This window comes from Amblyomma maculatum, chromosome 8, assembly GCF_055883805.1.
Source record: "Amblyomma maculatum isolate TAMU_Amacu chromosome 8, ASM5588380v1, whole genome shotgun sequence".
Lineage (NCBI taxonomy): Eukaryota > Metazoa > Arthropoda > Arachnida > Ixodida > Ixodidae > Amblyomma > Amblyomma maculatum.
The window spans coordinates 35,787,394-35,815,005 of NC_139351.1; the positions used below are offsets into that span (position 1 = coordinate 35,787,394).

Genomic DNA, 27,612 nt, shown 5'->3' on the forward strand with positions numbered 1-27,612 from the left:
TCTTTAGGTGCATTGTTTCTTCTTCAGTGGCGTGGAGTCTATTCTTATACCATTCCTTGCTAGGTGAAGGTAAGGCAGCCTCCTCATAATTAGCAGGAGTTTCTGGTGCTTTAGCATCCTCATTAAATGGAGGGTCTCGGGACTTTGGTGGCGGACGCTTCCTTTTAGCCTGAAATATAAAATTTTGTTTATTCAAGTGCATGGAAAGACAAGTCAGCAACCGGATTTAAATTAGAGGGATAACGCCAGCACTTTGACTGCTTGCACGTCAACTTTCCTAAAAGCACACCTCGCCAAGAGCACGGCAATATACGATGACCCGAAATTTCTAAGCTAACGACACTGAACGCCTATCAGGATCTACGCACGAAGTGTCGAGACAAGTTCAGTAATGTTCAGCATACAACATTAGAATAATAATCATGCGCGGCTCCTTCAGCCGTCTGTGTTTTAATGCAAACCAGCAACTGTCTTGAACATCTTTTCGTGCTTACCGGCGCTTGCAGTCGCTCCGGGAATGCAGGAAACACTGCCGGCACTGTGCTTGGGCGCAGCCGCGTAGTCTGGCCGGTCTGGTCAAAGCATTCCGGAGTAAAGTGAACCGAACACAAGCGGTCACCGTCTTTTGCGTGCCAGCCTTCGCGACGAACAGCTTGTTCCCAAAGTCTTCGCGCCTCAGTATCCTTCGGAAACCTAGCAGTAAAGAAATTGTTGGTTGTGGGCACGCACGTGCTGCGCGGCGCAATACAAGAAGCACAGCAGTCCGGAATAAACTTTCACGAGTTCAACTTACTTGTGAAATGTGACACCTGGCGTCGTCTTCACGCGGTTTGTACAACCGTAAGCTACGCACGAGCCAACCATGCTTGTTCTGGCCGTGTTACATGCCGCGCAAGTGAAGCAGCACCACTTGTCCGTATACACACTCGGCGCGCGCTGCGGCGACATGCGTGCTTTCTGCCCCCCGCAAGATGGCGGCGCGGCGGCTTCACTTGACGGGCGCCCCCTCCGCTCCAGCAGTTTCTATATAACCTCATTGTCGTCTTCCTATCAATATCGTTCTATTTTTTTTATTGTACTCTATAATTATGCAGTGTAATATGGACTACTATTTATAAACATTCAGTTGTTTGTAAACGAAAGTGACCTGTTTTTAACTTATTCCTCTATCACACACCGACACATGTACTTCACGGGTTGACCGGCCTAAGCTTTTAAATGTGTTCGCATACCTCATACAGAGACGACGGGCAACCGTAAAGGGGATGCCGCGCCTCTTTTGGCCGTAAAGGCGGGGGGTGTGACACAAGGGAAGGAGAGCACAGCAGGGGGTGGCAGAAGGTTTGGGGGGCGGATGAGGTTAAGAGGTTCGCCGAGGTGAAGTGGATGCAGCTAGCAGACGACCGGGTTGATTGGAGGAATATGGCAGAGGCCTTCGCCATGCAGTGGGTATCGTCCGGCTGATCATGATGACGATGATGAAGTATGAAAAAAAAGTGCATGAACAGCAAAATAGCCAAACTGCCCTCCACACATAGCGTTGCGCATGTTAACATTTTTTTTTCACGGTCCGCCAAGGGCTGCTACCGGCTTCCAGCAGATGCAGTTAACCACGCTATATAGAATGCCTTCGAAGCAGTACATTCAGACACATGTATTGTTCAACGGACCAAATACTAATAACGTAGAGAATCAATAAATAAATACAGCCCAAAGCAGGCAGGATTGTGTGATAAACATCCTTTTTTAGCCGAAAGGTACGTGTGATAGAAAAATAAGTTCAGACTACAGAATTTGTGGCTGGGCATTGGAAACCCTTCTCCGCACGAGGTGTGCTGCGGTCGTAATAATTCTAGATGTTCTCAAATCATTCGTTCTCCTTCCGCATCTTGAACGACAAGTTTGCATTGGACTGGTTTGGTTTATATATATGGTCTAAAGTTATGAGGTTACAAGGGCCGCCGTAGCAGTGGGGTCTAGAAATTTGATTTAATTCTGGTATAATAAACGAAATAAATGTTTCTACCCGAGTAGATGATCGCAAACTATATTTTATTAGGTGTCAGAAAATGTAATTTAACGAAGAAGTCTTGTTTGGTGATGAAATGGCCTCCACGAACATTCCATCTGCGGCATTCGATAATATTTGAAAACAAGGCGTTTAGTCGCCCGCCGCTGAAATTCCGGTTAAAGAACTACTCGATCCCGCTTTCACTTGTTTTCAAACTGATGTCGACTTTTGCCTAACTTTAAGCTGCTTGTGTTGCACTAAGATGCTGCGTTTGTGGTTCTTGTCGTTGCCATTGTAGTTGCCATTGTAACTCTCAGAAGGGCAGCTTTGGTTTGGTTGAACGCATCCGCGTATTCCACCCTCTGAAGCCTGCTGGACAGGTCTAGCGTTTCACCCTTGTCCAGCCTCTGGCGCCACAGCACCATGCCCCACTGGCTGCGGCGACCTATGGTCATCCCGTACGGAAAGTACTCGTGCGTGAACACGCAGGTGCCGTTAAAGATGCACTCGTCCGTCATTTTCTGATCCCACTGGTATCGCTCCTGTATGTTCACGTGGCCAATGTTGTTTACGAGGGCCAGGTCTCCCGTCACGTACGCGTCGTCCTGCACAGATGTGAAAGGGAAAAGAAAAACGAACATCAAGTAGTGTTTCCCATTACGAAGCGCTCAGCAAGAAGACAAATACCACACTCAGCAAGTGAGGCAGATGATATCGCGAACTTGCCGCCATATAACAGCAATAACATCGCAGACCTGTTGTCATGTCTGTGCGTTTCCAGTGCTACAAGGAAAGCCCAAATGAATGAAAACTGCAGGCAGTTACTCGTGAAGCATTTTTCGTAAGGCGAATGCCTTACTTGGCTCATCACTGGCATGGTCTAAATCTTTGCGCAGAAAGTGCCCACCGCAGTGGCGCTCGAAGAAAAAAAAATATAATAGGGAATCAAATCACTATCCCTCTGCTCCCCATCCAAGCGTGCAAACCACTATTCCACGCCAGAGTCGCGAAAAACATCATAGTTCGCCTTGTCTATCTAGCGTGCCATTTCCATGGCAACGTGTGGAGTATCTTGACGCTCAGCGGAACATATGAAGAAAAGTGCCACCACAGCGAAGGGGGATGAGGACCGTAATCGGCCACAGCCGCACATCGACTGCCGCCGTACGCCATCTGCCGATAGCTTCGGGGTCCAGAGACCAATATCGTCAATCTTTTCAGGCGCAGAGCGGCCCTCTCGGAAGCGATGCCAGTTAGTGAAGAGTTGGGGGTGAGCGGGGCGACCTGCCGGGTCACTTGCGCGAACGAGCTCCAGTAGGTCGTGATCACTGCCCAGATTTGTGCCCGAGAAGATTGGCGATATTGCTCTATGGACCTCTGAGCTATTTCAAGACGTACAAGCCGCCACGGAATCAGTCTACCCGGAAGATCCTCTGATCTCCTACGACTCACGCCTGCTAGCCCTCTGGCGTCTCAAGCAACAGCTCACTTTCCAAACGCACAGTCATAAGCTCGACTGTTATGCACGTAAACAACGGCTGCGCTGAACAAAGATTGAAAGCTACGCCCTCACCCTGGATCGGCAAAGTTTGGATGACTTTGGATGCTTTATGTATATAACTAAATAGAAACATTGCAAGAGCAGATGCGTCGCGCTTCCTGCATCACCTCGTAGACCCCTCTAGCACTCGTGCAGAGAACGCCCTAAAACTGGAACGCCTCCTATATCAGTTTACATGCTCTCCAGATGAGTTACTCGCCCAGCTGAGGAACACATGCATCAATCCGCTGTCCCCTACTCTGCTCCCAGACTATTCAGGTTCCGACAACCCTTCTCTCAGTGCACCGATTCACAGTGGCAGAGGTCCGGGCAGCGCTAGCTAAGTTACGTCCTGGCTGGGCAGCCGGCCCAGACTGCGCCAATAATAAGCTTCTCCGTAGCATATCCTACAGTGCACAGTCCTATTACAGCCTGGCGCCCCTCCCGCCCTGTATGTTACTATTGTGGAATACGTGGCCACATTGCCCGTGTCTGTCGCCGCCGCCAGCAAGACGAGCAACGGGGTTATGCTCCCTTTGAACGTGCCCGAGTGCGCCAGCCTGACGATTCTACATTGCCCTACTCAGACTTTTATAGGCGTTCTTCCTCTCCTCCGAATTCTACCGATGTTTCACGGCCCTCGCGTCCTTCCCGACGCCGATCCCCTTCGCCTTTTCGCCGCACGTCACCGCTTCGTCCTGCCTCGCAACCCTTCCAACCTATAACGGAAAGGTAACCGAAGCAGTCTTTTGGGGGAAAGCTGCTTCGAGTTCGAAATCTACAATTCCTCCTGGGCGACCGTCGAATATGTTAATAGTGATTGTTGAAGGATTGTACGTTGAGGCCCTAATCGACACCGGCCCCGCTTATTCCGTCATGCATTTCTCTCTGTGTTCTCATCTGCGCAAAGTTCTAACGCCATACATCGGTCCGCCACTTCGTGAAGCTAATAGAACTCTTATGAAACCCACCGGCCAATGCACAGCACGTGTCCTCATCGATAACCAGCGGCATTATATTGAATTTATTGTGCTCCCCACGTGCGTTCATGTCATGATCTTGGGGTGGGATTTCTTATCGTCGGCGTCCGCCCTCATCTCTTGCCGTGAGCGCCTTATTCATCTCGCGGACCCCGATATATTACAGACTTCTGATTGTTCACCACCACACGTGTTCGCAGCAGTTGCTTTCGTTTTACCCCAGGACGCGAGCAGCTGATCATCGTGGCATTGGACTACCCTCTCTATGGCGAGGCCTTCGTTATGCCCCCTCCTCGGTGGACCTCCGACGGCCTAGCTCTTGCCTCGTGCCTCACTTCCTTCACCCGTGGTGGCGCGGTGGTTGCGGCCCTCAATAGAACTCTACAGCCGTTCTTACTCAAGTCAAGTTGCTGGAAGTGCTGGAAGATATATATAGTGGCTGCACAGCAACCATAGTTCTGCATAAAGAAAGTAACAACATTCCCATAAAGAAAGGCGTTAGTCAAGGAGACGTGATCTTCTAGTACTATTCGCAGCTTGCTCAGAGGAAGTATTCAGAGGCTTGGAATGGGAGCAGTTAGGGATAAGGGTAGATGGAGAATATCTCAGCAATCTGTGATTTGCTGATGGCATTGCCCTGCTAAGTAACTCGGGGGATGAACTGCAAATGATTGATTGATGACCTAGACAGGAAAGGTAGAAAGGTAGGCTTGAAAATCAATATGTAGAAGACTAAGGTAATTTTCAACAGCATTGGGAAGGAACCGCAGTTTACGTTCGGTAGCGAAGCACTGGAAGTAGTAGGCGAATATGTCTTCTTAGGACAGGTACTAACCGCAGATCCGGACCATGAAAAGGAAATAAGAAGAATAAGATTGGGATGGAGCGTATTTGGCAAGCACTCGCAGATTATGACTAGCAGCTTACCGGTATCGCTCAAGAGGAAAGTATACAATAGTTACATCTAACCTGTACTCACCTATGGGGCTGAAACTTGGAGGCTAACCAAGAGGATTCTACTTAAGTTGAGGACAACGCAGAGGGCTATGGAACGAAAAATGGTAGGGGTAACATTAAGAGATAGGAAGCGTGCAGAGTTGGTCAGAGAAATAACTCAAGTTACTGACATTCTAGTGGAAATCAAGACGAAAAAATGGACATGGCAGGACATGTGTTGCAATGAGAGGATAACTGATGGAAGGAAAGCGTAGCAGAGGACGCCAGAAAGTTAGGTGGGCGGATGAGGGTAAGAAGTTCGCAGGGGTGAAGTGGATGCAGCTAGCACAAAACCGGGTTAATTGGAAAAATATGGGAGAGGCCTTCGCCCTGTAGTAGGTATAGTCAGGCTGATGATGAGATTGGGTTGGAGACATCCGGTTGGTTTTACGAGTGGAGTCTTTCGGGGTTGACCGGCACGGCAGGTCTTGAGGTAAGATCATACTGAAGGTAATAATTTCGGCCAATAGTGTTTCTCTCGAAGTTTTGCAAGCGTACGACTAACACCTAAGTGGCGGGCAGACGGTTCGTCGTGACAAGCGCTCAAGCTGTCAGGCCGTAGGTGCGTAGGTACTACGAGTAGAAATGTCTCTTCTGATCTTTGAAAAATGCGCTTGTAGAGAACTCCACTTCGTAAAGCGTATAACTGCAAGCCACGACGAAAAACAAGCGGTACCCTACCACCACGTCCTTCCAGATACTCGATGAGCGGCACCAGTTCCGGGTCCTTGCGTTGAAGGTCAGCCATATGGGATTCGGTAATGGCCCCAATAAAGGGAAAATCGTCTGTGTTTTCTACTGTAGTGGAGTCCAAAGGCGCGCGTGAAAAGCAATCCGCATCTTTGCGTTTATGTCCCGACTTATAAACAACAGTAACGTCATACTCTTGAAGACGGGCGCCTCATGGAGCCAAGCGTCAAGACGGGTCTTTAGGACTTGCCAGCCAGCCCAACGAATGATGGTCGCTGGCTATACGGAACGGTCGTCCGTACATATATGGTCGAAACATGCTGATGGCCCAGATTACCACAAGGCACTCCTCTGTGTGGTCGAATGATTCATCTCCGATTGTGAGAGTGTTCGGCTAGCGTAAGCGATAACCCGTTCGTCTTGCCACTGGATAAGTACCGCCCCGAGGCCAAAGTTGCTGGCATCAGTGTGTATTTCGGTTGGGGCGTCTTCATCGAAATACGCCAGTATTGGGGGTCTGTGTAGGCGACTTCGGAGCTCCTAGAAGGCTTGTTCTTGATCGCCTTCCCACAGGAAGGGTATGTCTTCTGTGGATAGTGCTGTCAGCGGTTCAGCTATCTTGGAAAAATCTTAGACGAAGCATCGGTAGTAAGAACAAAGACCCAGAAAGCGCCGAAGTGCCTTTTTGTCGGTGGGGCGTAGAAAAGTTGACACTGCCGTGGTCTTGTCGGGATCAGGGAGGACGCCCCATCGATGTTGTTAGCTCACAAACTAACAACATCGCCGAGAAAGCGTAGTTCCTTGAAAGCGAAGTGGCATTTCTCAGGCTTGATCGTTAGTTGCGCGTCTTTGAGTGCTTGAAGCACAATGCGCAACAGGTCCAGGTGTTGCTCGAACATCTAAGTACACCAAGCATGACTGCCGCTTTAGACCTGATAAAACCGTGTTCATCATATGTTGGAACGTGGCCGGCGCAGAGCGAAGACCAAACGGAAGCACCTTAAACTCGTATAGGCCGCCGGGCGTCACAAATGCAGTCTTCTCTCGATATCTCTGATCCACCTCGATTTGCCAGTATCCGCTTTTGAGGTCTAATGAGGAAAAGTGCCTGGCGTCGCGTAGTAGGTCGAGGGCATTGTCAATCCTGGGCAGCGTAGACCTCCTTTTTGGTGACGTTATTTAGCTTTCGGTAATTGACACAGAATCTCAAGGTGCATCTTTCTTTTTGACAATGACCACGGGCGATGGCTATGGGGTCGTCGAAGGCTGGATCACGTCGTCCGCACGTATTTCAGCAGCTTGCGTTTTATTGGCTTCACTTTCCTTAGGAGAAACCCGCTACGGGCGCTGGCATACCCGTAACGTGGTTTTTCGGTGATAATGCGTTGCTTGGCGGCCGGAATACGACCGACCTTGGAGGCCGTGGCGGAGCAGTCGGCGAATTCGGTCAGAAGAACCGAGAGAAGATTCCTCTGATCGGGCCTCAAGTCCGGTCTAATTTTAACGGTCTGAAGAGCATGACAAGGTGCGGCCTCTTCTTCAGGGTTTGCCCCGGTGGAGCAAAAATGAGGCAAGGCAGTAATATCGTGAAGGAAGGCAACAGCCGCATCCTTGGCGAGATGCTGCATCTCCTTAGCAAAATTTGTCAGGAGCACAGTAGCACAACCGTTCTGGAGTTGCACGAGTCGTAGAGCAACGGCTAATTCCTTCTCGAGTTATAGTGGAAGGTACACATCCGCGATGCCGTCGTAATCGTGAAACAAGTAATGCCTCATAAGAACCAGCACACTAGGCCGTGCTGGCACCCTCACGTCATCGTCAACTGTTCGCAAAATGTTCAGTCCCGGATCCTCGTTTTCAGTGCACGCCACGGCCCGTTTTGTCGAAAAGGTCACACGCGCTTCTTTCAGATCCATGACAGCGCCGTTAGTCGGCAGGAAGTCTAGGTCAAGAATCAAGTCTTTCGAACACTCAGGAAGTACGAAGAATTCTCCGACATACGCAAAACCACGGATGCCGACCCGCGCTGTGCACTTGCCTAGAGGGGCAATCAAGTGACTTCACGCCGTGCGAATTTTCGGGCCGGACCAATGCGTCAAAACTTTCAAATCTCGGGCGAAACCATGGCTCATTACAGAATAATCGGCACCGGTGTCGAGTAACACGTTGACATCCACTCCTTCAATCGTTGCGCACAAATCGGAGGTAGTATGTCGGACGCTGTCGCTACCTGTCCCTAGTGAAATGTCGCCGTACCGGTCGGAGGTAGCACGTTGGATGCTGTCGCTACCTGCCACCAGCGACATCTCGTCGGATCGGCCTGACGATGACGGAGGATCTTCCCATTTCCCGACATCAGTGACCCTGCCTCCGAAGGCCGCTGGTATTGTGTTCCCGGCGAGGGCTGGGAGAGCGGCGTCGGGAATAGTTTGGACTTGGCGAGCGGTAGCTTGTCAGGGACTTAGACCGACGCTCTTGCTAACCGGACGAGATGGGATACTGTCGCGGAGCAAGGTTGCTTGCGACCTCAGTAGGCCGTTCGCCATGCCGAAGGCAGGTGTCACTCGGGTCGAAACTTCGCATGTTGATGCAGCGGTACGGGCACGGCCAGTAGAGGTGACTGGCTCCACCGCAATGATAGCAGAGTGGTCGACGGTCCCGGGTCCGCCATGGCTGACCTTCACGTGGTCGCTGGTAGGTTGGCAGAGGGGAGTAGCGAGGACCTTGCGGCTCCATTGCTGGAGCTGCGGCATTGATACCATGTGCCTGCGTGGGAGCCTTGCGTAGGATGAACGCGTAGGTGGGTCTCGCGTCAAACTGGTGGGGCACGTCAGGCAGTTGCTCATCTGCCATATGCACCTCGTCCCAAACAACTTGAGCCAGTGAAGGAAAGGATGTCGTGTTGCAAGGCATCTGAAGGGCTTGCTGTTCCTTTCGCCCTACAGAACGAATGAGGTTGCGTAATTCATTCATTTCGCTGCCGACATGCATAGGGATTACGTCGGACCCAATGGTGTTCCCGTCACGGTTGTATTGACAGGGCCGGTGTTTCAGCATTGTCTCCATGGTCGCAGCCTCGCTGAGAAACCGCCACAGTGCGCGGTGGGTTGCGCACCAGTCCTGCGAAGAGTTCTTGCTTAACTCCCCGCATCGGGTGACACAGCTTCTCTTCCGGTATGTGGGGGTCTGCGCGATTGAAGAGGCGTGTCATGCCCTCAAAGAACATACGCACGCTCTTTTTCTGGCGCTGACTATGCGCGTGTAGCGCAGCTTCTCCTCTCTCCCGGCGGTCGGCACTAGGAAAAGTGGCTTTCAGGTCACGACAGAAGGCTTCCCAGGATGGAAAAGAAGCCTCATGGTTTTCAAACCATGTCCGTGCAGACTACTCAAGACCGAAGTACGCGTAGTGGAGGTTACGCTCATCGGTCCACCCGTTGTAACGAGGACTCGCTCGTAGTTCTCAAGCCAGTCCTCGGCGTCCTCGAACACGTCGCCATGAGAAGACGCAGGTGTTTGAGGCTGATGACACAGAATGTGCGTGGGAAGCCTGGTCTTAGATGTCATTGCAGCAGGTTCTACGGCCGTCTGAGGCTGCGTCGTCCTGGTAGCGGCCGGAAGGGGTCCGAATTCAAGCGGCTCTCTACGTAGGCAGCGGCTGAGGTGCTGATGTACCGGGGTAAGAACTGGATCGATACCCGGCAATGCCTCCACCAGACTTGTAACGTAATATTACGCATAAGGCACTCTGGCACCTAGGAACACCGACATCCAGTTAGATCAGCACGAGACGGAGCAGTGCCACTCCGTCGTCGTTCCCCAATCCCCCGTTCAATTCTCCGCCGTCTTTGAATGGCATGTGTCAATATATATATATATATATATATATATATATATATATATATATATATATATATATAAAGGCGATGGCAGTAAAATGACTCGGCGGTCGCCTAATAGCAAACGCCCTTGCACTGGTTAGCACTGGACGAATAACCTTCGATATAAGGTCGCAAGATGTGACCACAACAACCTCGAAAATATTGAAACAGACGCGAATGGCTGTACTCATTACAGGTACAACCTTTGTCAAAAGTGGAGAGCCCAGCGGGTCTGCTTCTGAGCCGTGTAGTGGCGCTGATTTAACATTAGTGGAGGTCCTTCCCATTGAAGAGGGCAGAACAAAAAAACCTTAACATCCCGAAATTTGGAACCCTGCAAATGATTTACAAGCCGCACAAAATTGCTCAGAAACAGACCCCTTGTGCCCTACACCTTTGACAAAGACTGTGCAGGGTGGTCCTAAATATTGTCACGCAGTGGTGACAAGGCCATTGACACCAAAAGAAGACACAGGCTTGATGGTACTGAGATTAACTCTTTATTGGGCTGACTTGCGCCCGCAAAACAACCAAGCAACTCGGCGGCGGTGATAGCAACAAACGTGCTCGTCGATCGTCGAACAAAGAATGCCCGTCACACTCATCAAAGCTCAATTTAAAGGCTGCTCTGAACAATCTAGATAATGTCGCAAACTGCCACTAGCAAAACCTGGAACATTGTGGAAACATGCGAAGTGATCGGAATCTTCGAGACGGATCTCGGAGTATTGTTCGCGACAAAGAAAATGATAACGCGTCATATCGCGACAACGAGCATGAACAAACACAGGATAGAGAATTGATACGCGTGCCAGAATCACAGTGATAAGGCCGCATGCCGGCGGTTGTTAAAAACAACAAGTATAGTTTTGAAGGTTTCGCGGCATTTTCCCCCGTTAAAGAACATCCAGATGTCCTTAAATAAACAAAGCAACTTAAATAGAAACATTACAAAGTTTAAACACAACGGATTCTTTACCGCGCGTAATAAGGCTTCAGACGACCAACATGTACGATTTATGGATGCGCGCGTCGCCGTTGTGATGCTGTCGTACCTTCGGGAATGACATCATAGTCCAGTTGTCCGACGTGGCAAAGGATTTTGTATGGCCCAAAGTATGAACGCAGCAGCTTTTCACTTAGTTCAAGGCGGCGAATTGGAGTCCAAACCCACACTTGGTCTCCTGGGTTGTACTCTGCGTGGCGTCGTCGTAAGTTGTATCGTCGGGTGTCGGTGCGCTGTTGGCTTTTTATACGCAGCCGTGCGAGTCGTCGGGCTTCCTCTGCATGCTGCAGGGAGGCGGCGACATCAACATTGTCCTCTTTGGTTACGTGCGGCAGCATTGCGTCGAGCGTCGTCGTGGGATCCCTGCCGTACCCAAGCTTGAACAGATTCACTCTGGTCGTCTACTGGACTGCCGTGTTATATGCGAAAATCACGTACGGCAAATGGCGTCCCAGGTCTTGTGTTCAGCGTCGGCGTACATGGCGATCATGTCCACGATCGTTTTGTTCATGCGCTCCGTATGGCCATTGGTCTGGGGATGGTATGCAGTTGTTCATCGATGGCTTGTATGACTGTTTTCCAGGATGGCTTGCGTCAACTCTGCCGTAAACGCCGTTCCCCTGTCCGTGATGAGCACTTCTGCGGCGCCGTGTCGCAAGAGAATTTGTTACACAAAAAATTTGGCAACTTCTGTCGCAGTACCATTGGGCACTGCTTTTGCTTCGGCGTAACGGGTAAGGTAGTCAGTGGCCACGACGATCCACTTGTTACCGACAGACGAAGCTGGAAAGGGGCCGAGCAGCTCCATCCCAATTTGTTGAAAAGGCAGGTCTGGGGGCGGAATCGGGTTTAGTAGTCCTGCTGGTCTGGTAGGTGGCGTCCTGCGTCGTTGGCACTCACGACATGTATTCACGTAGTGGGCAACTTCGACAGGCAGTCGAGGCCAGTAGTACTTCTCCTGAAGTCAACGCAACGTGCGTGCAAATCCGAGATGGCCTGCTGTGGGCTCATCATGCAACGCCTGCAGAATTTCCTGCCGGAGGTTTTCAGGCACTACAAGAAGTTGCGCAGTCCTGTTGGGTGCGAAATCCTTATTCACGAGGAGACCATTGCTTAATGCGAACGAAGATAAATGTCGCCTGAACACACCAGGAGAGGAAGCGGTCTTTCCTTCTAAGTAATCGGCTAGAGCTTTCAGCTCAAGGTCTGATCGCTGTTCTGCGAAACTGCTGGCGCTTACCGGTCCCAAAAAGGCGTCGTCGTCATCGTCCTTCGGGGGAGCGTCGACGGGAGCGCGTGGTAAGCAGTCTGCGTCTGAATGCTTCCGGCCCGACTTATAGAGTACAGTCAAGTCAAAGTCTTGAAGTCGTAGGCTTCATCTGGCAAGGCGGCTGGAGGGATCTTTAAAATTAGCCAGCCAGCAGAGCGCGTGATGGTCGCTTACCACCTTGAATGGTCGGCTGTGTAAGTATGGACGAAACTTAAAAGTGGCCCAGATGATCGCGAGGCACTCCTGCTCGGTCGTCGAGTAATTGACTTCGGCTTTTGTGAGGGACCTGCTAGCGTAGGCGATTACTTTCTCCTGTTCGGCACTCTTCTGGACAAGAACGACTCCTAGGTACAAACTGCACGCGGCTGTGTGAATTTTGGTCTCGGCGTTTTCATCACAGTGACCAAGTAGAGGAGGGCACTGCAGGCGGCGCTTGAGTTCGTCAAAGACTTCTTGCGGCGCTTCCCGTTTATAAGGTACGTCAGACTTTGCGAGCTGTATCAACGGTTCGGCGATGCGCGAAAAGTCCCTGACAAATCGTCGATAATAAGCGCACAGCCCAAGGAACTTGAGCACGGCTTTATTGTCAGCAGGCGGTGGAAATTGTGCGATTGCAGCTGTTTTCTCCGGCTCTGGCCGAACACCATCCTTGTTAACGATGTGACCGAGGAACCGCAGTTTCTCATAGGCGAAATGGCACTTATCCTCTGGTTTTAACGTTAGTCCCGATGATTTGATGGCTTCCAACACAGTCTGCAGCCGTTTCTGTTGGTCTTCAAAGTTTGACGAGAAGCCAGCGACATCATCCTAGTATACCAGGCAAATCTGTCACTTAAAGCCCGCCAGCACAGTGTCCATTACTCGTTGAAACGTCGCTGGTGCGGAGCAGAGGCCAAAAGGCATCACCTTTAACTCGAAAAAGCCGTCCGGTGTGATGAATGCGGTCTTCTCGCGATCCCTTTCGTCGACCTCAATATGCCAATATCCGCTCTTCAGGTCCATCGATGAGAAGTATCTTGCATTGCAGAGCGGTCAAATGTGTCGTCGATGCGGCGTAGTGGATAAACATCCTTCTTAGTTATGCCGCCCAGGGGCTGTTCGATGGTTGGATTACATCATCACGCAGCATTTCCTCAACTTGATCGCGTATGGCCTGGCGTTCTCGTGGCCATATACAATAGGGGCTTTGGCGCAGAGGTCGGGCGTGTTCGTCTGTTATAATGCGGTGCTTGGCCAGCGGTGTTTGTCGTACCTTCGATAATGACGAGAAGCACTCCTTGTATACCTTCGAAGAATACTGCGAATCTGAACTTTCCTGCTGTGGGTCAATGCCGAGTTGATGTCAAATGTGGGCTGACGGAATTGGTCCGGTGCGTCTTCCAGTGGTTGGTCGTGGAGGGCGATTGCGTCTCTGAGGTCCGCTAATTCGTCGAAAGAAGCGGTCGTCGTGCCCTTGCTGAGATGCCGGCATTCTTCGGTGAAGTTTGTTACCAGCACCTGAGCTTGTCCTCTCCGGAATTGCGCGATGCCTCTTGCGACGCCGAAACCTCGTTCCAAGAGCAATTGGATATTTCCTTCGACGATGCCTTCAGCGGTTTCGATGTTTGCGCTAACTACGCAGATTGCGACGCTTGATCGGGACGGCTTGGTGAATTCTCCATCGAGGACGTTTAAAGCGATGTGTTGCGTCGAAGTCGTCGTAGCAGGTATGGCTTTGTCTGCAGAGAGCTTGATGAGCTTGGATCGCTGGTCGATGATAGCCCTATGTTCATTTAGGAAGTCCGTGCCTAAAATCCCGTCGCGGGAGCACTGCTGCAAGACCACAAAGTTGGTGGGGTAAGTACGCCCAATTACAGTTATTCTTGCAGTACATTGTCCCGATGGAGAAATCAGGTTGCCACCTGCGGTGCGAATCAGCGGGCCATCCCAAGCGGTCGTAACTTTCCTGAGCTGGGAGGCTAACTGTCCACTGATAACTGAAAAGTCAGCTCCGGTGTCTACTAGGGCAATGAGTCTGCGACAGTCGATATCAACTTCCTCGCATTGCACGTGGGCCTTGGCGTCCGATCTCGGCTCCGTCGTTTCTTCAGGTCATGGCCTGGGCATACCGTTGTTACTTCGCTGGGCGGCGGTGTCTGCTTGCACTCTGGTCGTGTTGCCGTCGATGTCATCGTGTGGAGCGGCGGTGAAATGGCTGCGTCGTCGTTAGTGGTCGTCGGCGGCGGGGGATGTTCATCTTTTCGCCGTTGAGCAACCTCACCTCCAAAGGTTGCTGCCTTTAGTTTCCCCTACGGGGGCTAGGAGACCGTTCTTGCACGTAACCGCGGCCCGGCGACGCAAATCGGGCATTGTACGGCGATGGGGAGCGTGACAGACGCCTTGGCGACGAGTGCTCTCCGCTGCACATGAAGTCGTTGATTTCCTGTGGTCGCTCGCCAGGACAGAGTCGTGCAGCGTCGACAGCGAAACCACGGAGGCCGATCCGCCTGTACGGGCAGTGACGGAGCATGTGTCCTGCCTCACCACAATGGAAGCAGAGCGCTCGGTTGTTAGATGTCCTCCAGGCGTCGCATTTCCTGGGGCTTGGAGATCGTTGGTAGACTTGGCGGGCGGGGGCCAAAGGGCGGCTTTTGGGGGCAGGTAGGTAGCGACGAAGGCTTGGGAGGTCACGTTGGCCTGGGAGGCCGCGTCAGGGTGCAGGACGACGTAATGCAGCAGCATATTTCATCGCTGCTGATTCATGCACTGGAGTCTTCGGAGTTGTCGCTTGAGGAACGCCCAGTGCCTGCTGGACTTCTTGATGTACGACGTCCGCGAGCGTCGCCACCTGGGGTTGTTGTGATGATGGCAGCAATCGGCGGAGCTCCTCTCGCACGATCTCCCGGATGAGATCCCGAAGATTCTCTCCGCTTGCAGATGCGCTGGGGTAGTGGCTTCAGTAGTCCGGTTGAAGTGGTCGCTCGTAGTGGCGCATCTGGGTGTCGAACGTCTTCTCGATGGTAGACGCTTCCGTTTCAAATTCCGCCGCGGTGTTTGGCGGATTTCTATCAAGACCTGCTAAAAAGGAATTCTTTAACGCCTCGAAATAAAAATTTGACTCTCTCACCTTCGGTCATGTTAGGTTCGGCGCGGCGACAGAGGCGCTTTATCGCCTCAATGTACGCCAGGACTGGCTCGTTCTGGAGTTGAAGTCTTGTCTGAAGGAGAGCCTGGGCCCTTTCCTTTCGGACGACGCTTAAAAAGGCAGTCAAAAATGATTCCTTGAAAATCTCCGCCATCTTTCATAACTGCCTCATGATTTTCAAACCAAACTCGGGCATGTCCGTGAAGAACAAAGTAGACTTGCCTGAGTTTCCCGGCGTCGTTCCAGCCGTTGAATTCTGCTACACGGTCGAAAAGGTCCATCCATTCTTCCGCATCTTCACTGGGCAGTCTTTGGAGGATGGGGGACTCCCGGGGCTGCACGAAGACGGCTGGTGCTGTTGGCTGGACCATTTCCGTAGTTGATGCTTTCTGGAGTCGAACGGCGTCACCGTGTTCCGGTTGTAGGCCTTGGAGTCGGCGGCTGGCTCAGTGACCCGTATTCTGGTCCCCCAGGGTGACAGGAACAAGGCTTAGGTTCTCGCTTGAAGGATCAAGGGCAGCACCTTCACCCGATGTCACGTAGTGGTGACAAGGCCGTTGACACCAAAAGAAGACACAAGCTTGATGGTACTGAGATTAACTGTTTATTGGGCTGACTTGCGCCCGGAAAAGCACTAAGAAACTAGGCGGCGGCAATAGCAACAAACGTGCTCTTCGATCGTCGAACAAAGAATGCCCGTCACAGTAGTCAACGCTCAATTTAAAGGCTGCTCAGAACAATCTAGATAACGTAGCAAACTGCTACTTGCAAAACCTGGAACATTGTGGAAACATACGCAAGTGATCGGAATCTTCGAGACAGATCTCGGAGTATCGTTTGCGACAAAGAAAATGATAACGTGTCATATCGCGACAACGAGCCTGAACAAACACGGGATACAGAATAGATTCGCCTGCCAGAATCACAGTGATAAGGCCGCATGCCGGCGGCTGTTAAACAACAAATACAGTTTCGAAGGTTTCGCGGCAATATGTCCGAACAACGCGAAGCGTCCGCGCATTCGTGGCGGCCGCGCATCAAAGCAATATGGCGAAGGACACAGGGACCTGGAGGCGGTGCTTTGTGTCGTCCGCTGCAGCGCGAAAGTGCACTGTCTTTACACTGCTAGTGATTTTATCACCGGGACAGCATAATTATTAAGCAACAAAGGGAAAAGTGGCTTTCATACTTTTAAAATTGATAGCCTGTGAAATGTCATTACGTCAGACCAAGAACGTAATGATGTGAGGGAACGAGCTTTGTCAAGTCATTCGAGCACCACTCACTAAGGCAGACAGCTTAGCACTCATTTTCAGCAGCTTATCAGCCTCGCTAGCAGATAAGACATTGCCATGCTCAAGCAAATAGGATTGAGCAAACTTTGCAGTGAGTGAGCTACGATAACGTCATCTCGGCGCGTTTGGCTGCTGCCAGTACACAGTTAGGTGAGCTTCTCAGTAAAGAAACATGGTACGAATTTGTGCGGTAGCAGACGACACGAAGCACCTCCTCCAGGCCCCTGTGCGCTTGTGCCACTTTGTTTCTACACGCGGCCGCGCCGGATGCGCTGACGCTCTGCGAAGCGTGGCCGCGCTTCGCGGTGTTCGCACATATTTAGGACCACCCTGCAAGTACATCTCAACCCAGTTTACGCGACAAAGAACATGGTAATGAAACAAACAAATGGCACTAATCTTTCTGTGCTGCGCAAGCAAAGTGATTAGGTCGTATAAGCCAGTAGCTGCCAGAATCAACACAAGAATATTGGAAGCGGTTTGGGTTGGGGGGTTTAACGTCCCAAAGCAACTCAGACTATGACAGACGCCGTAGTGGAGGACTCCAGAAATTTCGGCCACCTGGGGTTCTTTAACGTGCACTGACATCGCACAGCACACGGACGCCTTGCTTTTCACCTCTATCGAAAAGCTGCCGCCGAGGCCGGGATTCGATCCCGCGTCCTTGGGAACAGCAGTCGAGCGCCGTAACCACTGCGCCACCCCAGCGGGAAGATTGGAAGCGTTTGCAGCACTATTCAAACAGCGCGAAAAAGACGAAGACGGAACAAGCACAACAATAAGAGCGCCGTGCTGCTACGCGAGATTTTGGCGCTGTCTCGATACGAATTACAGAAACCAAATTGTCAAACTTTGAGACCTTCGAATCATTTTACGGCACTGGAATGGGATCTTACGCCACCTTTCCGGAAGCAGTTGTAGCAGGCCTCAAGGACAAGAGAAAGTTACAGAAAATTAGTTGTAAAATTTAGCGAACACTTACACCCCGCCTTAAGTGGGTTACGAGACAACGTTAATGGCTTCCGTTATCGGAATCAGAGCTCTGTAATATTACCACTTGCAGAACGTCCCATAGGGTAGATGTATAACAAAAAAAAGAAAAAGGGCGGTGTTGATTCGTCGAAATTCGGGTGTTTACAAATAGTGGCGGCACCAGTGGCCATTAAACAAAACTGTGCCCGAGTTGCGAACTTTAAGATTGCTGTTAAATAAACAACCATTGAAAAAACAAAAAAAAGATGATATTCTAGATTTGCAGAATGAAGCATTCTTGGACATACATCCGTAGAGTTGAATAGGATGGAATAGAAGAAAAAAAAAGTGATTTTGAGCAGGAAATTACGAAACACCCGGAAATTGCGCATTAATTATCGCCACATTTGAAGCAAAGTTGGTTAACTGCTACGATCCAACAGTTTTGGTCGGAATCAATCGCGAATCCATGATCGCATATTTACACTGGAATCGACTAATCACGATTTCATTAACGTGTTTGTCCGTTGGCTATCGCATAACGATTTGCCCTACATTCGTTACCGGTCAAGCTTTTTGGGACGTCGTTGAACTGTGAGGAACTGAAGATATGAGATGCTGGTGGTAAGGGTCTAAACTTATGATGCAAAAAAAAATATTTTTCATTTTTTTCGTACACTCGCAGTGAGAAGGTAGAATTGGTACAGATAAACAATTTCATACATTTTCATAACAATTTTGAATGAACATAAATCGCGCATAATTTACTCTCCGAACTCTGAAAGACCAATAAATAACGAAAGAGCAATGGATGACGCAAGACCGATAAAGCAAGTTATGCTTTTATAATGTGTCTCTCAGACCTTGTGTTTTGACGCAAATGGCATAGAAAAGCCTGTTCATATCGCTGTAATAGCCTCGCTTAAAAGAATCTTTACGAAATCACGTATATATTCGCAGGAATTATAATCCACATCACAGTTTTATGAAGAAATGGACTGGGAGTTTTCATGCAAATGGGTACTTTTGCAATGCATGTGCATCCCCCTATTAATCCTAAGAAATAACTCTATGTGAACTATTCCAGTATACCTACTCGATGTAATAACTGGCCAAAGCATGCATATATCGTACATTCGTGTGCGGTTGGATGACCGATGCAGCCCTCAGCAGGTCGCGCATGACGTCGTAAGTCATGAGGACAGTGCGCCCCGAGCAGTACGCATAAAAGGCGCGGCCCGGGAAGCTTTCGTACGACTCAAAGAATCTGACGCTTGGGTCCCGGTACACCGTCATACGCTTCCAGACATGGCAATGCAGCGACCGTCGGTAAATGGGCATCATCCTCTCGAGGTATCTCTGCAGCTGAAAAATGAAAAAGAATACATTTTACAGCTCATACAATTTCCAAAGTGGTTGGTTCATTTACAGGAGTGAATAGACTATAGATATTGACTACTTTTCGGAGCAAACCGACACCCAAGGAATACGAGAAAAGCACCAGCAGCTCTGAGTTTAAACGAAACTAGTGCTTTATTGGCGATAGTAATACGTGCATTTGGAGCAAGGGAAGAACTAAGGGGCAAGTTTTGGGTGATATGTCTCGAGAAGGTGATTATGATTGCCGGTGAAGAAATCGCATCTGGGATAGAGGCCGGAAGACCGAAAACTAATCCGGTACACTTGCCATCAGGCGGAATCTGTAAGGCCCGCTCGTTATAGAGCACAGGCTAGTGGGCACCTACAGACGCGAAGCAATGGTATTCGAAAGGGGGAAGGGGAGAGTTACACGGGAAATTCATCGAGTAAAACAGCAACAATGCAGTAATTCTTGTCCGACAATCAGTACAGCCGCCTGTAGCGCTTGAAGACATCGCATTATATAGGATACCCGATTTTTATGACCCAGTAAAGGCGCTGTTACATACTGTTTGTATTAATTATTATTAATATTATTATTATCAATATAATTTATATTATTATTAATAAATTAGTTAGTAGTTATAGTATAATTACCTGAACCTTCCCAATGCACATTACAGTTTTGAAAAACATTCTACCATATTTAGTTTCGACAGTCAAACGCGAATATGTGCACCTACACATACCATGCTCCTGAAGCTTGTGTTTTCAAATGGCTGGCTCGCTATTCATTCCTTCCGTATGTCACCGACAAAGAGTCGCAAAGAAGTTTACTAAGACATCCAGCGACGCTCCCGAGATGGCAACGGAATCGAGAGGAGTCACTGGCCACCAGCGTATATAAGGAGAGGCCAAATATGAAACAGTGTTGTCTGGCTGTGTAATAGAGCCACATAAAGTGAAAAATATGGCAAATACGGAAAAATACGGCCTGTCTGAAAGGCGCGGGCCGTATGCGATATAGGACGGAAGAACAGGCAACGCCGGCAGAATCGGGCGTCTAGTGGCAGACACGAGAGCGCTGCTAACGGGCGTGATAAGGCATTATTCTCGCTACGTGCATATATGCAGGCTTAAACATTTGCTTTGCTAAAAAGTCATCAATCGCTGCCACAACCAGGATAGTCAAAAAAACCACGCGGCTGCTAGATTCACAATGCAGGAGTGTTACATGACTCAGTCGTTCTTCAGTGCACCATATGTTGTTTTCTGCATAATTCCTTTTAATTATAATTATAATCGCGCATGGAGGACTGCATATTCGAAATATTCGTCCACATAAACATAACCGCACAGCAATAAAAAAACCCGTAAATAAACTCATTATGCCGAAGTTATTTCTACATCGTCGCTTCAAGAGCAATTTTAGCAAGTTGGCACGTGCCGGACCTAGCCGGTATCAGGCCCTCAGCGTCGGTCCGGGCCTCCTATCATCAGCACAAGGCGCTGACCAGACTTGAGCTCAGAATTTCGACCCATTCACTGCTCTATAACGACCCCTCTCTGGAAACGCGTCGCGCCCCGACATCTTTGCGCAGGTGGGGTGAGAGTCTTTGCAGTTTCTGCCGTCAATCTGCTTGAAGGCCCCACTTCACTAGAGTGACTGGAGATATCCCGAGTTCCGCAAAGAAGACCGCGGCCACCATTTGCTTTCCAGACCGCCAGGCCCGGCGCTGTCTAAGCGGCGAGTGGCGGCAATCGAAGGCCTGGAACATGGTTTCAAGCTCAGCAATACAGTAAGCTTCAGGCATGCTTATTCAGAACAGTGCCAACAGTGATTGTTGGTTGGTTTGTGGGGTTTAACGTCCCAAAGCAACTCAGGCAATGAGAGACGCCGTAGTGGAGGACTCCGGAAATTTCGACCACCTGAGGTTCTTTAACGTGCGCTGACATCGCACAGCACACGGGCGCGCCTTGCTTTTCGCCGCCAACGAAAAGCGGCCGCCGAGGCCGGGATCCGATCCCGCGTCCTTGGGAATAGTAGTCGAGCGCCGTAACCACTGCACCACCCCGGCGGGGCCAACAGTGATTGTGTGGTCGCTAATTTTATTACAGTAGTCAGCAACCAGCACGTGTGTGGGTGGATCGGCGAGAACTGCAGGTCGCCTGCACTCGTAAAATCCCCGGCCTTCTGGATCACCTCGCCTTATGCGCATCGCAGTAGTGTTAAAACATTTTAAAGTGACTGTGTGAAAGAGCATGCCTGCGTAGGTCGCAGGGACGTGTGCATATAGTTGCGTCACGTAGAATGCCGTATGTCGACACCGCTGCGCCACACGCATACAAAGGATGGGAGTTGAATTTTGAATACTTTATCATGCTCTGAAACGATCACTCGCTTTGTATAAGCGACATAAAGTGGTGCGGAGACAACGTAAGCAAACCTACATATATTTCAGTACCGCATTTAAAAGTATCAGTTGCTTGCTTTCGCTATGCCAACAATGCCGGACTGACTTTTTGCAACGCATGTGTTTGTCTTCTTTTGCAGCAACGTCATTAAGTAACGCAAATTCGCTGGTATCGCTGATTTTCGTCGTGAAAAAATTTTAGGTTTGCTATATTATTTTCCTTCGAAGATATTGTGCTTCTCGTTTCCTAGATGGCAATATAGCGCCCGCCGACGCTATAAAGCGCAGGCGCTGAGATCAGCATTACCAGCCCGCGTTAGAGGAAAATAAAGATGTACTATCGGCGTCAAATGAAACGCGAACTGCGGAACGCGTGGCGATAGGCCCGACTGAGGCCGCTTGCCTGCCGTTATCAGAGAGATGCGTGGATTTCCGGTTCGCGATTGTTTACTGCTATTTTCTACGGCGTTCGTTTTCTGGTTTGCCAGTGTTGTCGCCTCTGTTTTGTAGATATATTTTCTGTACCTTTTGTTCGTATCATATAAAGTTAATTTTATATTGTATCATATAAAGTTAATTATATAAATATAACTGTAGCCAGTTTGTCATCCTTCGCGCGCGCGCGCGCGTGTGTGTGTGTGTGTGTGTGTGTGTGTGTGTGTGTGTGTGTGTGTGTGTGTGTGTGTGTGTGTGTGTGTGTGTGTGTGTGTGTGTGTGTGTGTGTGTGTGTGTGTGTGTGTGTGTGTGTGTGTGTGTGTGTGTGTGTGCGTGTGTGTGTGTGTGTTTCTGCAGCGCCAGAAGTCTTCAGAACCGACTGGCCCATTCTGCCACCCTTGATGGATACCCATGTTTCCTGTAGGATCTCTATTATCTCATAACCGATACCATCTTCTTTTAATATGTTCCACGGGAGTTCCCTGTTTACGTTGGTCGTACGTCCCATTTATGTCCAGGAAAGCCAAATACGAAAGTCTATTTTCCACTCTAGATATTTCGATGCATTGGGTAAACATGAACAGGCTATCATCTAAGCGCCTACCATTTGTAAAGCCGTTCTGAAGTTCTCCGAGTATCTTGCTACTTTCTACCCATGCTTGCACCTTTAATTTCACCGCCTGTATGGCCAACCTGTACATAACAAATGTTATGGTAATCAGCCTGTAGGATTTTATGCGCATCCTTTCTCCTTTCCCTTTATAAATCAAATTCAGTTTACTCTGCCGCCAGCTGTACGTAATTTGCTTATTGTTATGACTGTTTCCAAAGCTTTTAACGACGTTTCCTTACTTCTTGGACCAAGTTCATCAATCAGCTTGATCAGAATTCCATCTATTCTAGTAGATGTGTTTTTAGGAATATTTTTTTCTGTCTTTTTCTAGTTTGGATTGGTCAGTTCTAAGCTGCTTTGTATTCTACTATCTTTTATTGTTTCATGATTTGCGGAGATTACCCTATCGTCGCTCTTAAATGACTCGGCTCTCTCTGATGTAATGTAGTTCACTGCGCTGTCTCCATTTAAACAATTTCCCTCGTTATCTTGAATCTGGTCCTGCTTTCTTTGATTCTTTTTACCTGGCCAGCTTTTATGTTTCCAGAATATTCTTTGTCTGCTTGTAGTGGCATCGTGTTTTTCAGCCATCCAGCGATCCATGGACTACATTATTTTACTTTGGACGAGGGCCTGCACATTAAGTTGATTTTGTCGATACAATTCCCATTTTTGTGCACTTTCTCCTCAGATACTTGTGCTTTCTTTGCCTCACTGTGTTCCCTTGAAGCTGCGCGTCGTTGTTCAAAGGCTTCCCTGATTTCCTCATTCCACCAGCTCCGTGGCTTCCTCTCTCCATTCCAGCGGTTTGCTATTTTAAGCTCTTAAATTTTTATCCTTATGAGTAGTTCTACCTGTTCATAATCCCAGTCTTCCATGGAGCTTTTTTCCATTTCTTCCTCTATGTACGCTGCTATCTGCACTATTTGATCGTCGTTCAATTTTGCCTTTACTTTTTGTCTAAGTTCCATCTCTCTTTTCATCAAGGGCCCCGTCTGCAAATACGTTTATGACCACTTCCCAGACAACCCCCTTCTTCGTCTACGATTGCCCTGGTTTTAGGAGCGGTTACCATAGTAAATACCATGCACGCAACGGATAGTAAGCTTATTGGTCTCTAAGTGCTCAAGTCCTCTGCGCCCAGTTTGTTATGAATTAAGATAATGTTTGCGTTCCGTGATTGCGGTGTCGTCGATGTCACCAAGCATGAGTATATAGTGTGGCCAGTTTTTTTAGCACGATATCTTCCCCGTCCTTCAAAAAATCTGTAGTTACCTGATCATCCCCCTCTGCTTTCCCTTTTTTTCATAGCTCCTAAAGCTTTCCTAACCTCTCGCTTCGTTTTTGGCAGAATGTCTGATTCTTCTTAACCACTGTCAATCTCATTTTTGCCCTCAATAATTTGGCTACTGCACAGGTCAGTATAGAACTCGTCGGCTACTTTGACTATCGTGTCCTCTGCCTCGCTTATCCCTTAGCACATACATCTGATATTTGCCTCAGCTTAATCTCCTCTTCACCGCTTTAAGGCTCCCACCATTTTTAGAGCCTACTCGATTATCTCGATGTTATACTTCCTTACGTCGGACGCTTTGTACCTCTTGATTAGCTCTCATAGCCCTGCCAGGCCTATCCTGACTGTTGGAGCGTCGACTGTGAAACCGGGAAAGCCGAATCGTAGTTAAGGGCTGTGGCGAAGGATGTGTCCAACATCTCCACAGTGGAGGCAAATTAAGCGGCTGTTCGATGTCCTCCAGGCGTCATTGTACCTCAAACTGAATGGTCATTCGTACTTTTGGTGGGTAGGGGCCAAGCGGCGGCGTCCAGGGGCAGCTTGTTGACCTCGGCGTGGTTTGGAAGGTCTCGTTCGAACGGGGGACTTCGCAACGCAGCAACGTAGCGTTGGGGTTGTTGCTTCGGAGCCATCGGAGCCGCTGCTTGTTGAACGCCCAGTGCCTGCTGGGCTTCTTCACGGACGGCGTTTCCGAGTGACGCCACTTGAGGTTGCATGGAGAATGGCAGGAGTCGGCGCAATTCTACCACTTCCCGCCAGTCATTGATAGCAGCGGAGAGAGTTCGCGGGCAAACACCGCGGGTTTGGACTGGACTATAGTGTTGTCGAGTCCAGTCATAGAAGGTCCCTTCGACTACGGAGGCTTCCTTTGCGAATTCGTTAACGGTTTTCGGCATGTTCTTGACGAGGTCGCCAAAATTCGACTGATTAACGTCTCAAATTAGATATATCACCTTCCTTTCCTCCCACATGTCAGGGTCGGCCCGACGAAAATGGCACTTCCTGTCTTCTGCGTATGCGAGTGCGTAGAAAGGATAACTGATGGTCGCATATGGTAACAAACTGGATTCCAAGGGAATAAAAGCGTAGCAGGGGGCGGCAGAAAGTTAGGTGGGCGGATGAGGTTAAGAAAATCGCAGGGGTCAGGTGGATGCAGCTAGCACAGAACCGGGTTAATTGGAGGAGTATGGGAGAGGTCTTTGCGCTACAGTGGGTATAGTCAGGCTGATGATGATGATGATGATGCGCAGACGGAGTCGTTAGGGAGCTGGACCCTGAACAGAAAGTTCAACTCTTTCCCTCCACACGACCATCGCGAATACCTCCAGTAGCTACCTCTTGAATGCTTCCCACGCCGTTAGGGAGTCTCGTGGTTTTCAAACCACGTACAAGTGGTACCACCAAACGCGAATGAGATGTCACGAAGCTACTAAACGTCGTCCCAGTTTTTGAAGGCGGCCACTCGCTCGTATAGATGGAGCCACTCTTCGGCCTCTTTTCCCTTTGTGCCTTGAAAAATGGGTGTTTTTGCATAACACCCATAGCATAACAGGAACCGATGCTGCCGCCTCGGTCATCGTAGATGGCGAAGCTTTATTCAGCTGTTCAATGTAGGCTGGCTGTAGTCCATTTTCAGAGCTTTGAAGCAGGCGGCTGGCTCGGCGGGCTGTAAGAAAAGTCCTCCGGTGCGTCCTCCGGAGGATTGTTGCCAAGTTGCAGGAGGCGTCCAGACCATGCAAAAGCACTTCCACCCCGTGTCACGTGGTTGGTGACAATCGCGTAATCAACAGATCGCGAGAAGGGTTGCTCTTAAATGAACTCCTTATTGGGCTAACTTGCACTCGCAAAAGGACCAACAAATTTGATGACATCGATAACAGGAAATGCGCTCTGTGGTTGCCGGACTGAGAGTGCCTGATTCTTACGATAGAGCTGAATTTAAAGTCTGCGCAGAAACATCTACAAAAACCAGAAATTATGCAGAAAAAAAATCTGGAACAACAAGAAAACTGCTGTGCTTGCCTGCAGCCATTACAGACATATCTCGGCGCATCTCGCGCTACAAAAAAGAATATAAAGGCTTGTTTCGCTACAGCGCGCATAAACAAAGAGCAAAAATGCGTTCCGTACGCTGCAGTCACGGCGAAAAGGCCGCATGCCAGCGGCTATTAAAAATAGCAAATTAAGATTTGTAACCTTCCTGGCAATACTTTTATCGGCTTCCTGAGCTTCGAAAGATGCCTAGCTCATACCTGCCCCGGCCGCCTCGATAGTGGTTTCGCCGTGGGTGGCCAACAGTTATCGTATTTCGTAATCTCAACCGCAAATTCGCTTTTAGGCACAAAAAGCAGATTTCCGAAAATAAGCCCTTCCACCATTATTCCTTTCCAAAAAGTAAATTATACCTGTTATACTCCCACGGTGCTCAATGTTCTATTATCCCCTATCTTCCTGCCCTTATGCCAAAACAGGCTATTCGCGCTTTTCCATGCATATCAGTTCTTCGTTTTCCCCGAGATATTTGCAGGCGGCCACTCGGGGGGGGGGGGGGGGGGCGTGTCTTATAGCCTTGTATTTTGAGCGGCTGTTCCTTTACATTGAACCCAAGTTTTCAACGTGCAATCGCACACTGTGATAAAGTGTGCATTAGATAAATGGCAGATGAACAAGGCGCAGCCTGCTCCTGTTACCACTCTCTAAAGCTAATGGCTGTACTTTATACTTTTATTTATTTCATACATTTCTGTGCTTAGACTGATCGATTGCTTATTCCAAGATCGCCGGATTCATGCCGGCCGCAGCGGCAGTTTTACAGAAACGAAACGCAAGGTGCCGTGTATACGGTGCAATGTGGATGCACACTAAAGGGACGCAAATGGTTCATTTTACGAACTGATGAGCAGCGGCGACAATCACAGCTTGAGACACTTGGGAACCCAAGCCCTAACTCGTGCAATACACGTGCAGCAAGTGTCAGAACTCGTAGAGTAACTTCGGTACCACTGAGTTTTAGATACCCCTCCGTGATTGCTCTGAAATTATGGCTGAAAGAAGTGTTTACTACGCAATTATGCCAACGTGATAAGCCCATCAGTAAATGTGACGAAATCGGCCCTCATTAACGGCACCTACACAGTCGACCGTAACATGCATAGTGCATTTAAGTGAAGTCACCTGAAATGCGTCAATGAGGACATCGTCATCCATCTTGATCACGTACTCGACCCTTGGACAGTGCTCTGCTGCCCAGCGTATCGCAGCTACAAACTTGGTGGACAACCAGGAATAGCCATCCTCGAACGGGAGCTCCACAAGATCACCCGTGGTGGCCAGTTCCAGGTCCACCCATGATTGCAGCAGCGGCGTCGGTTGACGCCCAGTGAAGAACACTGCAGTCCAGTTGAAACGCTGCTCTGCCGCGTCCTCCAACAGCGTGTCTCTGAGCACGGCGCGACGCCTTCGTCCGGCAGGCGTAGTGTAAACGAGTAGGAGCACGCTCAATGGCCGCTGACAGCGCTCACTCACAGCCCAGCCACCTCGAGATGTGAACCGCCTTTCAAACGAGCGCTCGTCAAAGCGATCACTGCCCACCGGGCTGGCTGAATCATGTAGTGGAGGTGCTTCAGGCCGAACCACAAGACGCACAGGATGACAGTATATTAAGAAGCACACGAGCAGAGTAGTGAACACGTTGACTGCCACGAACAATGCTATCACGATTCCAAGAAGCCGCAT

General features: G+C 49.6%; 1 protein-coding gene across 1 annotated transcript; it reads right to left on the bottom strand.

Annotated features, from left to right (window-relative positions):
* Positions 1–2,268: 2,268 nt before the first annotated feature.
* LOC146180975 (acetylgalactosaminyl-O-glycosyl-glycoprotein beta-1,3-N-acetylglucosaminyltransferase-like) lies at positions 2,269–27,612 on the bottom strand. Its single transcript, XM_084575678.1, has 3 exons — positions 27,052–27,612; positions 18,897–19,127; positions 2,269–2,616 (listed from the first exon to the last, which is right to left on the bottom strand). The coding sequence occupies exons 1-3, from the start codon at positions 27,610–27,612 to the stop codon at positions 2,269–2,271; spliced, it is 1,140 nt and encodes a 379-aa protein (XP_084431804.1).